General features: G+C 41.3%; 1 protein-coding gene across 10 annotated transcripts in view; it reads right to left on the minus strand.

Annotated features, from left to right (window-relative positions):
- The window catches only part of PWWP2A (PWWP domain containing 2A), a 53,800-nt gene that overhangs the window by 9,767 nt on the left and 25,840 nt on the right, over nt 1–18,193 (minus strand). For 3 of the 10 annotated variants that reach the window (XR_009213881.1, XR_004248869.2, XR_009213883.1), the window contains exons 3-5: nt 11,856–11,975; nt 9,181–9,371; nt 6,216–6,576 (exon numbers count right to left, since the gene is read on the minus strand). The exons of 2 other annotated variants lie outside the window; for them this stretch is intronic. Coding sequence is in view for 2 of the 8 variants with exons in the window: in XM_032158520.2 (XP_032014411.1) it covers nt 9,358–9,371; nt 11,856–11,975 (134 nt within the window). In the remaining 6 variants the exon portion in view is untranslated. 5 more of the 10 variants (XR_004248870.2, XR_009213882.1, XM_032158520.2 and 2 more) reach the window with 5 other exon arrangements.

Genomic DNA, 18,193 nt, shown 5'->3' on the forward strand with positions numbered 1-18,193 from the left:
CTCCAGCCTGGGTAACAGTGAGAGACCCTGTCTCTGAAAGAAAAAAAAAACAAAACAAAACTATGCTTTTCCATGTGTGCTTCCCTTCCATCACAAGCACTGCAGCCAGTTTGTTGTGGTTGGTGTTTTTTAGCCTTTTGCTCCTTGTCCCATTCCCTGCAAAACACACATCTTCTCACTTTACAAATAACAGTACTTAAGGAGACAGTGTTACACCATGTCTAAATGTGGAGGCTGGGGAGTCGCTAAGCCTACATGTTATAGATGTCCCTATAACTGTAGGGACATCGTGGCACTGGGCATACATCTGAGCTTCGGCAAAATGACAAGACCTCATACACTGTCCTTCAGAGCTGCTTGGATATAGCCAAAGACATGAATGGTTGTGTAATCCATAAATGCTGAGAGTTGCAGTTCCTACAACATTTTATGTAACTGAAAGTAGGAGAGTGCTTTAAGAAATGTTGCTGGCCAGGCGCAGTGGCTCATGCCTATAATCCCAGCACTTTGGAAGGTCAACGCAGGCAAATAGCTTTAGCCCAGGAGTTCGAGACCAGCCTAGGCAACATGGCGAAACCCTATCTTTAGTAAAAATACAAAAAATTAGCCAGGCATGGTGGTACACACCTGTAGTCCCAGCGACTTAGGAGGCTGAGGTGGGAGGATCACCAGAGCCCAGGAAGTCAAGGCTGCAGTGAGCCAAGATGGCACCACTGCATTCCAGCCTGGGAGTGAGACCCTGTCTCAAAAAGAAAAGATGTTGCCGGGCTTAGTAGTTATTTCTGGTGCTCCTTCAGTCTCTGAGCTGGCCTCTGAGACTACTGGTAAGTAACATTTCACTCAACTTTCAAGCTAGAATCTAAGTTGGTGCAGGAAGACCAGGCACAGGAGCTTTTTAGAGGCATTTTACTGCTTGAATAGACAGTGGGATGAGAAGCTGGTGGCAGGCGGCAGATGTAAACCTGTTGGAAGATACATCTTTGCAAGTGTGGTCTGATCCCAAGAACTAAGCAGGCCTGCAAATCCTTTTACCACCAGTTCTGCAGAACTTGGGATGTCAAAGGGAAAGGCTATGATTAAGACAGCTGTGCAAGTTAATGGCTGCTTTAATCTTGGGAAAGATCTTTAAGAGGAAGAGTCCAATAATCCCCCAAGACCAAAGCGCAAATCTGAGACACCACATAGGATGGGAAATATCTTGACGAGCCCTCATCCGTTTCCTCTGCTTGTTATCTGTGCTCTCTCCAGATTGCCCTTGGCTTAAGAGGAAAGGCTGGAGCTGTTGCCTCTCAGCTGCTCAGCCCCCATTCAGATGCAGCCTTATGAGCCTGCAGCCGATGGTCGCTGCCAGCTGGATTGTATGTTCCTTCCTGTTGTTTTCTGTGATCACTTCCCTTCATTACTGTGCTGGTTTCCTCCCTATGCTCGTCCCTCCCCTTAAAAAATACAGGAGGGATGAGGATAGGGAAGAGAAACTTCCTCTAATCTTATCTGTGGATACTGTGTACTTGATACATACCCACACAATCCTAGTCAAATCTCCTTGAAGTGATTTCAGTTAGGGATTCTTTCCAGCCTGCTTCCTCGGTACTTGATAGCAACAAGCTTAATCCTTCCATCACCTGGATTTCCTTTAAAAAAGTATGTGCGCATTCCACCAGAAGTGGCTGAAAACTCTGTTCCTTCAGTGAACTGCACAATTAAAAGCTGTACAGGGAAAGGAAGCTATAATTTGCAATCACTTCCTCCTGTTGTGTGCAGAGCTATCCTGACCTCACACTAGACCAGATCCATTAATGCTTCTGAAAATGAAAAACTGATTACTGTGCTTGCTTCGGCAGCACATATGCTAAAATTGGAATGATAGAAGATCAGCATAGACTCTGAAAAAAGTCAATTAAAAAAATGGATTACTCGCTACCAGCCAGTCCAAGAGGTAGGGTGAAAATAACGTTAGCGCATGAGAATTGACTGCTTACAACCCTTCAAGGGGCAGTTTATGAGCTGGGCACAGTGGCTCAGGCCTGTAATCCCAGCACCTTCGGAGGGCGAGGTGGGAGGATCGCTTGAGCCCAGGAGTTCAGAACCACCTGGATAACAGGGAAACTCCGTCGCTACAAAATAATATTTTTTTTGTTAGCTGGGGGTGGTAGCACACACCTGTAGTCCCAGCTACTCAGGAGGCTGAGGCAGGAAGACCACTTGAACCACAAGGTTGAGGCTGCAGTGAGCCATGGCTACACCACTGCACTCCAGCCTGGGCAACAGAGCGAGACTCCGTCTCATAAATAACTAAATAAATAAATACGAAAATTAGCCAGGGATGATGGCAGGTGCCTGCACTCCAGCCTTGGTAACAGAGCGAGACTCCGTCTCAAATAAGTAAATCAAAAATTAGCCAGGCATGATGGCAGGTGCCCGTAATCCCAGCTACTCGGGAGGCTAAGGTGGGAGAATCACTTGAACCCGGGAGGCAGAAGTTGCAGTGTGCCGAGATTGCACCATTACACTCCAGCCTGAGCGACAGAGCGAGGCTCCGTCTCAAAAAAAAAAAAAAAACAAAAGCAAAAAAATTAGTTTATGAAAATGAGTGAGAGGGCTGGGTGCAGTGGCTGGACGCACTGGCTCATGCCTGTAATCCCAGCACTTTGGGAGACTGAAGTGGGAGGACTGCTTGAGTCCAGGAGTTCGAGACCAGCCTGGGCAACACGGTGAGACCCCCCCCCCCCAACCCCGCTCCCATCTCTACAAAGATAATTTATTTTTAAATTAGCCAGGCCTGGTAGTGTGCCTATCTATGGTCCCAGCTATTCAGGAAGCTGAGGTCAGAAGATCGCCTGAGCCCTGGAGGTCGAGGCTACAGTGAGCCAGGATTACATAAGTGCACTCCAGCCTAAACTGTGAGACCCTGTCTCAACAACAATACGACTAAAAAGAGTGAGGATGTTCTCTATTTTTACATTTCAAAGCATCAAAAATTTCAATCTTCCTGGCCACAAGTTGGTAATTGTTAAACCTAGGTTGGGTACACAGAGGGGTTTGTTATGCTGGTCTACTTTTATAAATATCTGAGATATTCTATAATAAAAACATTAATATAAAATTTTCTTCTAATTGCCCAGCCCTCTGAGATCTGCAAGCTAGGAATAAGTGCCATCATACAAAAGTTAAGTTCTATCATCAATCAATCAGCCAGAACTAGAAATATGATTCCCTGCCTTCTTTTTCCTTTCACTCAAGGGGAAACTGGAAACTCCCATTTCCCCCTTCACTAAGGCATAGCAGGGCCTGCTGCCTCACTGCCAAGGAAGCCCACAGCAAGTGATTTATGCCAGTGACCCAGTGTCAGCTAGTCTTCATTTCTATCAGTCCCAGTTGCCGGTTCCGCTTGCAGAAAAATATGGCCAATAAGGTGGGAACCGCTATCATCGGCCACTGGGCTCATCGGCCATCAGTTGTCATGACGGATGTGAAGGGAACCCCCACCCAAAAAGGCTTCTGGAGAAACTTGGTTTCAAATGTGAAGAGGTGGATTTGAAGATACCGGAATTTCACTGTCCCTCTGTGGCCTGCAGTACCAGACTGATGTCCACATGAGAGACATCCCCACCTGGACTCACACCCAGCAACTGCCACGTGCTGTCTGAGCCAGTAGCAAAGAGCTTCCACTCGGTGCCTCCAACTCAAAGTCAGAAATCCACAAAACTGAAACTCCTCAGAGATGGGAAGTAAGGGAACAGAGGTGGGGAAAATAGTAATTAAACATCAAAGGAGTAGGCTTTGGTAGGCTATACACAGGACTTGGTCTCAAGTTTGTAAGGCATAGTTTGATTGCCCCAAAATTAAATGCTGTTTGCAACTTTGCCCATCAACTTAACTGGGAGAAAAGGCCTGACAGTTTCCTAGGGCAGTGTGGTACTTTGACTGGATTCTGAATTAGCATCACAGGCTGGAGATTATGGTTTCAACTTGTGCTGCAGAAGCTTGTCTGGCCCATCTCATTTCCTACAGATGTTAAGAAAGCCGCATCTAGACATGTGAAGGGTCGTATCCATCCTTGTCTTCTGTAAGGTTGCTCTTACTAAAGGACCTGGCTGTGCTTTTCTGGGCACTGACATATCAGGCTCCTCTTTTACCTCAAGGCACTCCACAATGATGTTATAGTTCAACTTATGTAGAAGATCACCCAAATTTTGAGTTGTCTACTCAGGATCCAGAGGACTTAGGCACTGAACTTAAACAAAACTCAGAAAAAGTGGATTATATTCCAATTAACAACAAAAATTCCTGGCCGGGCACGGTGGCTCATGCCTGTAATCCCAGCACTTTGGGAGGCCGAGGCGGGCGGATCACAAGGTCAGGAGTTCAAGACCAGCCTGACCAACATGGTGAAGCCCCATCTCTACTAAAAATACAAAAATTAGCTGGGTGTGGTGGCGCACGCCTGTAGTCCCAGCTACTTGGGAGGCTAAGGCAGGAGAATCGCTTGAACCCAGGAGGCGGAGGTTGCAGTGAGCCACTGCACTCCAGCCTCAGTGACAGAGCAAGACTCCGTCTCAAAAAAAAAAAAAAAAATCCTAACATCTCCCCAGGGGTTTCAGCCTTGGCTGGAGTAGGAACTGAAGAGCTTGGTGAGATGGATTTCTACACCTCATTTTGCCAATGAGGCTACTGTGTGAGTTTGCTGTCAACGGTCATTGATAGAACTGATAACGGAATCCATGTCTCCTACCTCTTTAGACTAAGGCAGGTTATTAGTATAAAAACATTTTTGTTTTTTCTTGAGACGGAGTCTCGCTCTGTTGCCCAGGCTAGAGTGCAGTGGCACGATCTCGGCTCACTGCAAGCTCTGCCTCTTGGGTTCACGCCATTCTCCTTCCTCAGCCTCCCGAGTAGCTCGGACTACAGGCACCCACCACCACGCCCGGCTAATTTTTGTATTTTTAGTAGAGACAGAGTTTCACTGTGTTAGCCAGGATGGTCTCGATCTCTTGACCTCATGATCCACCTGCCTCAACCTCCCAAAGTGCTGAGATTACAGGCGTGAGCCACCACGCCCGGCCAAAAACATCTTTCTTTTAATATCACCAACCCACTTTCCCTCCTTTAGACAGCTGCTTCTACAAACTTGCCTCACAAGGAAATGATGAAAGGGCTAACCCTGAAAGTACTCTTAACACTTAAAGACAATGTCTTCCCACTGTTTGGCCAGCTCTGTCTTCTTCTGGCACAGTTTTCCTGAATCATACTCTCCTTTACCCCAAGCTCTCTACCTTCTTGGTACCAAAGCAAAGGAATTATTAAGGCCATGAAGTTTCATTCCAAGCCAGGTGCGGTGGCTCACACCTGTAATCCCAGCACTTTGGGAGATTGAAGTGGGCGGATCACTTGAGGTCAGGAGTTCAAGACCAGCCTGGCCAACATGGCGAAACCCCATCCCTACTAAAAATACAAAAATTAGCTGGGCATGGGGATAAGCACCTGTAATCCCAACTACTCAGGAGGCTGAGACAGAATTGCTTGAACCCAGGAGGCAGAGGTTGCAGTGAGCTGAGATCGTGCCACTGCACTTCAGCCTGGGTGACAGAGTGAGACTCCGTCTCAAAAAAAAAAAAAAAAAAAAATCATTGCAATTAAGCAAAGATTTGGCAGTATGCTAATCACTAGAGAAAAGGATGCTTAAAAAATAACATATTCTGGCCAGGCGCAGTGGCTCACACCTGTAATCTCAGCACTTTGGGAGGCTGAGGCAGGTGGATCACCTGAGATCAGGAGTTCGCGACCAGCCTGACCAACATGGAGAAACCCTGTCTCTACAAAAAATACAAAATTAGCCGGAAGTTGTGGCACATGCCTGTAATCCTAGCTATTCGGGAGGCTGAGGCAGGAGAATTGCTTGAACCTGGGAGGTGGAGGTTGCAGCGAGCCGAGATCGCACCACTGCACTCCAGCCTGGGCAACAAGAGCAAGACTCGGTCTCAAAAAAAAAAAAAAAAAAAACCTCTTTATTCAAATAATTTCTTATTCTGAGAAAAGAATCATGGCCAGGTGCAGTGGCTCATGCCTATAATCCCAGCACTTTGGGAGGCCAAGGCAGGAGGATCACTTGAGCCCAGGAGTTTGAGACCAGCCTGGACAACAAAGCGAGACCTTGTCTCTATTTTTTAAATTTAAAAAAAAAAAATCTTTACTTGAAAAAGGAAAAATGAACTTACGCTTTCTTATGTGAAGGCCAGCATTGGTAAGATTTTCAGTTGCTTCTATTGGTTGCATCACTCATTCCCTGCATCTTGTAGGAGTTGTGTCTATAAATATACTGATACATGTATACATGACCAGGATCAGTATGAGTCTCTTGTAGGCCCTCGCAGATAAGGAGCACATGGCTTGTTAATCTTCCTTGGTTCTCCCTGTTTCATTTTCATTAGTGAGAAATTTGAGAGAAAAAAGATATCAGCAGAGCCAGATTCCTGTGGTCTCTTTTTTACACTCATTTAGATAAACTGAAATGGGAGAATGTCTGAGATTAAAGCCTTCACGTACTCCGGAATAACAGGCAGCCAAAGGATTGCTTTTCTGAAACAGAAAAAAAAAGTACATTGACCTAAGTTTCTGGGTCAGTCCTGTGAACTGTCTGTAGGTTTTAAAAGGCTAATTTTTTCCTGATAACCACGTGTTTCTGATTCTTAGGTCAAACCCTTGACCTCTCACTGAATGTGCTGGGCTCTTAAGCAACCATTTATCCGTAAGGGCAGGATTCCTTAAAATTAAAACAAAAGAAAACAAGACAAATCCAGCAGGAGATATTTAATTACATCCAATTCTGAAGGGTAGGTTGTTCTATCGAAAAGCAGTCATGTTTGTGCACAGGGTCCTAATTAAACTGTTCACCCTTCCTCTATCCTTCGTCATAAAGAGGTCCCATAAAATCTCCTAGTGATTAGAAACCTACAGGCTGTTCTCCTTAGGAAGCACTGCTACTCAAAACAGCTCCCTAAAGTACAACTAGTGATTGAATTTTAATAGTAAAAAAAAAAAAAAAAATCTTTAAAAACTCCTAAAAAGTAAACATAATTTTTAAATAACTAAATTTTTAAAAAATCAAAGACTTTATTGGATAAAGGTTACACAACATTCTTGAACATTTAAAACTCTGAGCATACTTAAGATGAGAAACAATTTTTATCATTCAAGTCTACAAAACAAAATAGGCTTATGAAGATTGAAATACAGACAAAAGGTAGCATGAAGCAAAGCTTAAATATTAAGCAACTAAAGCAATGAAAGTGAAATAGCAACATGGTAGGTCTAGATTTTAAATACCACCAAGTCTCATTTTTTAAAAAATAAAAATCTGGTTTGTAACAAAACATCTTTGAGAATATGCCATGAGAAAAAAAAATATTTATATACTTAAAACCTGATCTCTCCCAATTCTTTTGCTTTATATTATTACTTCTTGGTCATTTCCATCACTCTACACAAATAAAGAATTCTAAAGCTTAATTAAAAATCTTGATTATACAATTCATGTATCATGGTTTGGGAGAGTTATCTGGTTCTTGAAGTGAGCCTGAAAGGTACTGCTGGTGTTATGTATCGGAAAGAACAAGACTGACCCAAACCAAAGCCCTAGGCCATATAGAGTAGGACACCCCTATAGTATAATTCATGTCATCTTTAGAACTCCCTGCTGCTACAGTTCCTGAGCTGACTTTTTCTGATTTGATAAAGTATATAATGACTTCATAATATGTAATTTTCCAAACAGACAATTGTAGAATGCAATCAAAACGTTAAATTATTTGCAGTATAATTAGAATTTGCATTAAGCTCATTAGACACAAGACTGCCTGCCTTTTCTTCAGGTTGTAAAACAAATCATAGGTGTATTAAATGTTTTAAAACTCACCCAGAACGTTTTGTTAATCCTGAGCCTGGGGTTATTAGGTAATTCCAAACTTACACAGTAACATTATGGAAAGTCTGACTACTTGAGCCAAGTGCTCAGTTATCTGTTATGTTGCTTCATATGAATTTTAAGGTTTTTTATTTTTTGGCATATTTTCCCCTTTTTGTAATAAGTAATCAATATGGATTTTCTGGTTTAAAAAATAAATCAGTATTGCCACTAAAAAACTTCAGTTTTATTATTATTAAAAGTACGGCACCATCAAATATAAAATGCCTTAAAAATGTAGTACTAACAGGTCCATCTGGTTTTCTCATGTTTTCTCCATTCATTAAAAAAGAAAAATTAAGGTTTTTTATATATTTACCAAAGACAAGAAAAAATTACAGTCTCTATTAGTAAGAATTCATGCTCCATGCATGAAAAGTTTGACACTGTTTTAAAGGATCCTGTTCCTGCCACTTGTCCCCCAGGGCCAAGTCCTACTGACACCTGTTAGAATTTCTTGCACTTAGGAGGGGTTCTCTGTGGAGAGAGGTCCACATCAAAATTTAGACGTTGCCACCTTTTTTGAACTAGATAAAACCAGTAAGGATACAGACAATAATAAAAGGCTTTCCAACTCAGCAGAATTAAGAACTAGCTCTTGGAGTATATACATTTGCACTCCAAGATCAACACTAGCCTATCCACTTTGAGTTAAAATTTGAAAGGTAAGAATGTAATTATGAAAATGTGCACAAAATGTTAAATACTAGTGGCAAATAAATATATCTTAATATGTTGTAACAAGCAAACATATATTCAAGATAATACAGCCCTGCTTTATTAAAGAAGGAAAAGATCCAAATTTTGTTTGTGGGGTGGGGCGGGGCACTCTGCCATCCTTTCAGCAGGGTGTTATTTTCTGTTGTTTCTACTGGCACCTTGAAGGAAACATTGGCCTTGGCATATGTGACTATTGCTTTTCATAGAAGAGCCATTTTAGAAATACCTTTGCTCGTATCTGAACTGATTAAGCTAAACCTTGGAGAAAGCACAAAGTTTAAGTATGAAAAATAATTCAGCATTTCTGCATTATCCCATGCCTTTTAGGCCTGTCCAAACTGTACTGATAAGAACTTCACATTCAAAAGAAGTTACTGTCAGTGTTTCTTCATACATAAAATTCAAGTGAGTTCTTGTGTGTGTAATTCACATCATTTTTCTCCTCATCTCATGCATAATTTATTGCAATAGTTTATTTTTTATAAAATATTCCCTAATACCTTTTCTTCGGTTTAAGATAGCACAATTTGCAAGTGCCCCTTTATAGATTGTTGTTTTTAACCACTGCCTTAACATTTACTTCTTAGTGCAGCTTTAAAAACTCCAATTTCATTCAGTCCTGATGCTCTGGTGTTCTCTGTGTCATTGTGGTACAGGTCCATGAAACCAGCAGCCTGCTAATGTCTTTGTGCTGAAATATAGTAAAGAAAAGGAAGAAAATGTAGTTAAGCACAAGTAATTATATGAGGAAAATGATGTCCTTGTTGTTTAAGCCCTACATAGATTGTGGGATCACACCTGATTTTTTCTTTTAAATCGGTTAAACCTGACCGATGTTGTTTTGAGAAAACAACTTACTGCCACTCTAAACCAGCAGAAATATTCATGTTATTTCTGAAGTATTATCAGGCCAGTTTCCAACACAAGTAAAATGGCTGTCATCTTTACATAATCAGTGTGCACTTGAGTGTTTTTTTAAAATACTTGCTTATAAATGCCTAGTAACAGGGGAATTTTAACTTTGTTCCTTATATCGCCATTTCACAGTACAGTGCTCTGAGAGTCAGCTTAGCTGCTGGGGACTGCTATGAAGCACCAACAGCCTTCTACTAGCACAGACTAGCCTACAGTTTTCAAGAGCAAATTTATATACAGAGCTAGGCTATGTACAAATCAGCAGCAGGTCACACTGCCCACATACTTGCAAAGAGCAAAAAAAGAAGGGAATGGAGGGTGCCTCCCCAGAAGTAGACACGGCACATCCGAAGGCATTAAGAGCACCATTTTGATACTAGAAGACAACACATGTACACTGGTTAGACGGACCAGTATCCCTTGTTACTCCAGCAAACCTGATTATCAGCAGAGGCCTCTTCACCATACCTCCAACAAGAAGCAAGACTCCAAGCGCAGTATTTATAAAGGGCGAGGCTTATAAAAATTACTGCTAAATAGCATGACCAGAATGATCAACACTACTAACCTCCCTCTAATACTACAAAGTAGAAAGAAGCCCACTGAAACCCTCTACAATCCCTGGTTAGGCCTCTCAAACCTGGAAACCCAAGTACCAACGCGAGTTTGAATTCCAAAAGAGATGATCCGTGGAAAGAAAGATGAATTTTTGGTCAAATGCATTTTTAAACCAAAAATAGTATTTCAGTGGAATAATAACAAACACATCAAACACAATGTAACAAGGAAAACAGAAAAGCCACTCCGTCTTTCCCATTATTTAACTTCCAAACATTTCACAGGAGGTATCTTCCCCATGATTTGACAGAACTGACTTGATTTTGTGTTGCCTTCCAGTGTTCCCATGCTTCCTTCGCTTACTAGATCAAGCCCTACAAAATACATTTCACAGGGTATTCTATCATGTTTCTCCTCAAGCAATGAAAAGTGACCTCTAGGGACAAATACTACACACATCAAAATGAAAGATGAATGCAGTCCTTGCTTCTGGAAAAAAAATGATTTACACTGTTTTAAAATTTGACATTGAGCTCAGTTTTTACTTTCTAAAACTAAGATACTGTACTAATATGATTGCAATACTAATAGATTAAGGCTCACACAGAACTTTGGAAGCAAATATTCCCATTTTATAAACTGAAAGAAAAAAGGTAAACACCCAATCCCATGTACAATTCCATTTCCTTCTATTTATGACTCTCAATATTTGGCTTCAATTTTAGTGAGGCCTAATTAAGTTCAGTTAAAATCTATGGCAGGAAAGGTAAGGACTCAAACAGATCTTACTATTCCTGTGAGAGGTGCAGAAAAAAAAAAACACTATTCCCTCAAGAGATACGCATCTTAAGGGTAGCTACCACTCCTATGCAGATAAGTGTCCAAAATCCCAGCTGCAATCTCTAATCCAAAATTTGCCATTCTGACCCAGCTTGCAAATTACAGCTTCCATGCAACTATACAGTTCTTCGCTAGCTGTACAAACACCAGAGGGTTAAACAGCCTTACTTCAAGGAAGCAATAAAAGTAGTCAGTTTCAAAGCAGTGCAAACACACAGAAATCCCTGAACTTTTCCTACCCTATAAGGGCCCAAAAGAAGCCTTTTAGGCATTATCCAAGGAGTTATTAATAAATGTACTTAAAGAAATAGACTGTATTTCAGCACTATCTTTTACCACCCTCTGGAATTTTGACTTGCTTTATGTAAATGACAATGGTTTTGAGACTAATTCACTAGGAATATATATATACATATGTGTTCACATATATATTCTTACATATATACAGTAAGAAGTAATGACTAAGAAGTTTAATGAATATAAAAGTGACAAAAAAAGACTGAGATAGTGGAAAGATAAAAGAAATCCAGTAGTTTTGACTTTCCATGGAGACTCAGTTGCTATTTGACATAATTCTGCAAGGTCACACCCAACTTCTACCACCCTAAGAGAATCTGCTCTCAATTCACGGAAGCTCACAGGAGACTCCTCTTTTTTGGCATGGCAGGTAGCATCAATGGAAAGTTATTTTCACTCATTAAAACTATCACCTACACGAGGCACACCCGGCTACCAAAGTCAATGAAAACTAAAGAAAAAGAACTAATGAATTCTTTTAAGTCTAGCCTAATCTACTTCAGGAATGATTAAGTGATGAGATGATGCCCTCTTCACTTTGTGGCAGGGCTTAAAACAGACAGACCTGCCCGTTTCACTGTTAACTTCAATGCTCCCAGTCTGAATCCACAGTGGTCTGTCAGACACTGTAAGGGAGCAGCAGGACTCGTCACTGTCTGATGTAATAGCTGCCATTTGTTGAGACCTATGGTAGAAAAAACCAAGTTAACAAAAATAAAGCATTCGAGTTTTTTAATCCATCCATTTTACCAAAAAAATAGTTTTAAAATAAGACCAAAATTCAGGTGAATTTTCATAACCAATTTATTCTGGATAACTTGCTTGCTTCACAGAAAGAGAAGCTTTGGTACTAAATGAAAACAGACTTGAGAGCTGTGTAGACACAACAGCCTTGGCCAGGAGAGGGCACTCTCCGGCTCAAGTCAAATCCACGGCAAGATGCCATGGGGCACACCAAGATTCTGCCCTCCAAGCAAACTAACAAATGAAAAGGGGAAATGCTAACTCACACCGGGTGTTCTTAACAAAAAATGTTTTACTAATCTCACATTAGCCTAGTGTTGGAGAAGTCCTGATCTTCTCAGTCAGTGTTCAAAATAAGGTTGAACTTGTCATCCCTGTTCACACTACATAATTAATGAGCTCAATGACCCTTTTTTTTTCTTTTTTTTTTTTTGAGGCAGAGTCTCACTCTTGTTGCCCAGGCTGGAGAGCAGTGGCACGATCTCAGCTCACTGCAACCTCCACCTCCCAGGTTCAAGCGATTCTCCTGCCTCAGCCTTCCGAGTAGGTGGGATTACAGGCGCCCGCCACCACACCTGGCTAATTTTTTATATTTTTAGTAGAGATGGGGTTTCACCATTTTGGCCAGCCTGGTCTCAAATTCCTGACCTCAGGTGATCCACCTGCCTCGGCCTCCCAAAGTGCTGGGATTATAGGTGTGAGGCACCACACCGAGCCTCTTTTGACCCTTTTTAGCAAAATGACCAAAAACTGCCTCAACCCCTTTCCACTTTAATCCCAATAACCACACTTGCATACTATTCAGAACCTAAATTTACTGTGTGAGGTAATACCTCATTGAAATAACAGTTATAACAAGATAAGCTTTTTTATGACACTTAAGCTTTCAGAACAGACTTCAAATACTAAGCGTAATTTAAATGAAGGACTGCTATCTTAAGCCTAATTTTTAAACATATTTGCTTGTTTGCTTATTTTCCTAACTATAAATAAAAAACAATTCACCTATCACATCAATGTAGTCAACTCTGGGATCATTAGTTAGATAACATCCAGTCTTTATAATAATTTTTTTAATGCTAAGTTAAATTAGAAGCAGCAGTATATAATGAAAACCTATTGATAAAAGGCATTCCTGACATTGAAAAGATTTTGTATACACCTGATCTAGAAAAGTAATTACTTCTGAATTTTAACTCAGGGGAAAATAATTTTTTAGGGTGAGATTTAATAATGAGGCATTTATCCTTTTGTTCATGGAAAAACTTAATATACTATCAACTATAACCCAACAGCAATCACACAAGAATAAGGGAATCTGAGTGCACTAAAGAAATTATCTTTTGAACCTCTCCCTCTACAAGTAAAACTTGTTAGGTTTCAACAATCATTCTAGAGAATCTCCTTTTCAATTTTAAGCAAGGAAGAGTCAAGATGTATCAAAGAATGATCTCATGTTTCCCTGTGCAATTCCTCACCTGCAACCCCCTGAAATGCCAAAATATTAACAAACCAGTCCCTCTGGTCCACAGTGCCGGGTTTGTGAGTCTTTTGTGCTAATGTTTAAGATAATCTTCCCCTCAATGCTTTTAGGATCTCAAGGCTTTTCTTTAGAAATTTACCACTAGTACAGGATATCCATTAGGAAGAGCCAAGGAGACCCAGCTGTGATGCAGTAAGTGGAGGGAGAGACCCATGAAAAGGCGGCAATTTCATTGGAAATTACTTATTTTGTCCTTTGAGAGAAAGCTTAAGTGCAACAATGGCAACTATTCTTGGGAAGCAGCAGAGCTGTAATGGGCAAACCAGAACAGGGTAACCCTCAATCTCCCTCTTAGCGTGCACGAAAGAAGTAGAGCTTATGCTCTTAAAGAAGGCCCACAATTAAAAACTAAAAACTTAAGAGGATAGACATGTACCTATTATCTCACTGAACACTCAAAATCAATTTTCTTAATACAGCAAAGCATGATGCAACATGAACAAGCAGGAAAAGCAACAACAGTATCTCATCTTACAATAGCCCTTCTGGCTTTCCAAGCTTAGGGCTATTTTTCTAACCAGCTTTTACTAGAGTTTTAGATAAACTGCATGTAATTCTTCCCAGTATACCAGGACTCACACCAAGATGTGCCACTCTCAGCCAGATTCCTTGCTAAAAACTAAACTGTTGGGGGAGATGACAGATTTGTGATTAAGAGCATCCCCAAAATGACCCATGGGTAAAAATGACTATCCTCTGGAAAATATGGCCAAACCACACACAGATCAAGGCGATGGAATGTGTGGCATTTCCCTCCTAGAAAGAGGAGACCATCTACTCAATCATACGAGCAGCAATAAGAACAAAAATGTTCAAATTAATCTCCACTTTTTCTCCATACGGCAAAACATTAAAACAGTAAAATGCTACGGTCCCAGGGAAACACGGCATCTATGCAAATCAGCTAATTTACCCAAAAGCTGACAAATGTAGCTTTGTAGTTCTAACATCTTTGTAAAGTATTCCTAATAGGACCTCCACTGCATTGAGCCCTACCAGCTCAGACACTTTTGTGTCATGGAAAGGGTTCAGGATGCATGGGGCATCTGAGATGGTCATCGGTCATTAGGACATGTCTGAACCAGAATTGCTCATCATTCATTCACGAGAAGACAATCATTTCCCCCCATGCCAGGCCTGCGTTTGGCATAAGGGAGAGTAGAATAGGAAAGTGAGTACCAGATCACTGGAATTTGCGTGTTAAATAAATGAATGGGGCAAGAGTTGAAATATGTTAACACAGGTCTCCTTTAACCATAATCCTCATGACCTTCAATTCAGTTAACCTCTACAAATGCCTATTCAAACTAGTGAGTCCATGCTACTTCCAGAGACTTGTGAATAATCATACTATGATTTCTCGAAATTTTCAGGTACAAATAACATTGTTATAACATATTTCCATGTATACGTTGCAGAATGATACTATCAAAAGCTACCAGAATTTACTGTGCAACACAAAGTGATTGCAGTGGTAGTAATAATAGCAAGTATTTATACAGCCTCATGCAAGACATTTTTTTTTATTGCTTTAAATATTCTTTTAAATTCTCACAATTGCCTTATGAGGAAATACTATTATTCTCCTTATTTCACAGGTGATGATATTGGGAGTAACCTGCGTAAGATCACATAGTGTGTAAGTGGCTGATCCAAGTCAGGCTTTGAATCCATCAAATCTGGCTCAAGAGCTTGTACTTTGAGCCATGTGCCTGAAAAGTGAAAGGCAATGGTTCTTTGCTCAATAAAAGCCTGCTATTAAGCACTACTGTTGCAAAAATCTTTTTTGTGTTTTGAGACAGGGTCTCACTCTGTTGCCCAGGCTGGAGTGCAGTGGCAGGACGATGGCTAACAGCAGCCTCAGCCTCCCAGGCTAAAGTGGTCCTCCCACCTCAGCCTCCCAAGTAGCTGGGACTACAGGTGTGCACCACCGAGCCCACCTTATTTTTTTATATTTTTTGTAGAGATAGAGTTTCACCATGTTGCCCAGGCTGGTCTCAAACTCCTGGACTCAAATGATGCTCCTGCCTCGGTCTCCCAAAGTACTAGGATTATAGGCATGACCCAAGGCACCTGGTCCTAAAAATGTTAACGAATGCTTAAACTCACCTGCATCACTGGCAAGTTATATATATACACTCCTAAGTATCCATTTCTTTCTTTTACACTCAACTTGATGACACTCTCACATTACAAAAAATTTTTCCACAGGCAATAAAAAAATTCTATCATATTTTACCTGACATCCCTAGGCTTTTTCAATAGCTTTTAAGTGAATCTAAATGAGGGACACTGAGGGGTACAAAATTACCTTAAAAAAAAAAAAAGAAAAGAAAAGAAGCCCTTGCTAACACCTGATATGCATTTTATTTATTTATTTATTTATTTATTTTGAGATGGAGTTTGGCTCTGTTACCCAGGCTGGAGTGCAGTGGCATAATCTTGGCTCACTGCAACCTCTGCCTCCTGGGTTCAAGTGATTCTCCTGCCTCAGCCTCCCGAGTAGCTGGGACTACAGGCACCCACCACCATGCCCAGCTAATTTTTGTATTTTTAATAGGGAAAGGGTTTCACCATGTTGGCCAGGCTGGTCTTGAACTCCTGACCTCAGGTGATCCAGCCACTTTGGCCTCCCAAAGTGCTAGGATTACAGGAATGAGCCACTGCACTCGGCCCCTGATATACATTATAATTACAAGGTTTTTATTTGAGAAGAGGAAAAAAGTGTGATCATAACAGGCTAACACTTCAGCTATGAAGTATTTGGCTTTTCCTTGTAGATACTGACAACCAGGATAGAAAAAGTTATAAGAAGTTTTAATGATGGTTTCTGGTTAAGACTCAGATTTCCAAGTCAATATAAGGAAGTAACAGTCACATTTTTTTTTTTTTTTTTTTGAGGTGGAGTCTCGCTCTGTCACCCAGGCTGGAGTACAATGGCGCAATCTCGGCTCACTGCAACCTCTGCCTCCTGGGTTCAAGCGATTCTCTTGCCTCAGCCTCCTGAGTAGCTGGGATTACAGGTGTCCACCAGCACGCCCATCTAATTTTTGTATTTTTAATACAGACAGGGTTTCACCATGTTGGTCACGTGGTCTCGAACTCCTCACCTCATGATCCACCCGCCTTGGCCTCCCAAAGTGCTGGGATTACAGGTGTGAGCCACCACGCCCAGCTGTCACATGTCACATTCTATTTTTTTTTTTTTTTTTTTTTTGAGATGGAGTCTCGCTCTGTCACCCAGGCTGGAATGCAGTGGTGCAATCCCGGCTCACTGCAACCTCTGCCTACTGGGTTCACGCCATCCTACTGCCTCAGCCTCCTGAGCAGCTGGGACTACAGGTGCCCGCCACCACGCCCGGCTCATTTTTGTATTTTTAATAGAGATGGGGTTTCACCATGTTGGCCAGGCTGGCCTCGAACTCCTTAACTCAGGTGATCTGCCTGCCTCGGCCTCCCAAAGTGCTGGGATTACAGAAGTGGGCCACCGCGCCCAGACTTTATAACTGTCACTTTCTTATGACACAAAGAAACTTCCATATTTAAATAACGACTGTTTTCAACTTCTTTTTAATGATACTTTACAAAAATATCAGAAATGTGAAGAAAAAATATTTAGCTGAGCGCAGTGGCTCATACCTGTAACCCCACCACTTTGGGAGGCTGAGGCGGAAGTTACTGCTTGAGCCCAGGAGTTCAAGACCAGCCTGGGCAACATAGTGTGACCCTGTCTCTACAAATAATTTTTTAAAATTGGTCAGGTGTGATGGTATGTGTCTGTGGCCCCAGCTATGAGGCTGAGGCAGGAGAATCGCCTGAGCCCAGGAGGTCAAGGCTGCAGTGAGTCATGATTATACTCCTACAGTCTAGCTTAGGCGAGAGTGAGACCTTGTCTCTAAATAAATAAATAAATATATATATATATATATACACACATATTTTTTTAAATTCACCTTTAAACCAAGTTTGCAATTGGTCTGTTTTTAACATCAAGGCTTTATGGGCCAGGTGCAGTGGCTCACGCCTATAATCCCAGCACTTTGGGAGCCCGAGGCGGGTGGATCACCTGAGGTCAGGAATTGAGACCAGCATGGCCAACATGGTGGAACCCCATCTTCCTGCCTCAGCCTTTGGAGTAGCTGGGACTATAGGCATGAACCACGGTGTTCAGCCTCATAAATAATTTGTCAATTTTGAATATGGAAGTCATTTAAATTAGTAATGGAATTAAACTACTTTCCAAGTTTTACATACCATCACACTTTTTGCCATATTTTAATAATCTGTATACCACTTTTTGAAATTTACTTGCTTTTTCCACTTTTTATGTCAGTACAGTTAATGGAAAACAAATATGTCTTGATATAAAAGTTTATGTTACTGGAAGGGAACAGTTTTAACCAAAACCAAATAACTTCTAGGTAAGTGCAGTCACACTAATTCACCTAAAAATTTGGCAGTTACAGTTCTTAAAAATGGAGACGCTGGCCGAGCACGGTGGCTCATGCCTATAATCCTAGCACTTTGTTGGGGGCCAAGACGAGAGGATCACTTGAGCCCAGGAGTTTGAGACCAGCCTGGGCAACAAAGGGAGATTTTGTCTCTACTAAACATTT

The sequence above is a fragment of the Hylobates moloch genome, unplaced genomic scaffold (genome assembly GCF_009828535.3).
Source record: "Hylobates moloch isolate HMO894 unplaced genomic scaffold, HMol_V3 SCAFFOLD_6, whole genome shotgun sequence".
Classification (NCBI taxonomy): domain Eukaryota; kingdom Metazoa; phylum Chordata; class Mammalia; order Primates; family Hylobatidae; genus Hylobates; species Hylobates moloch.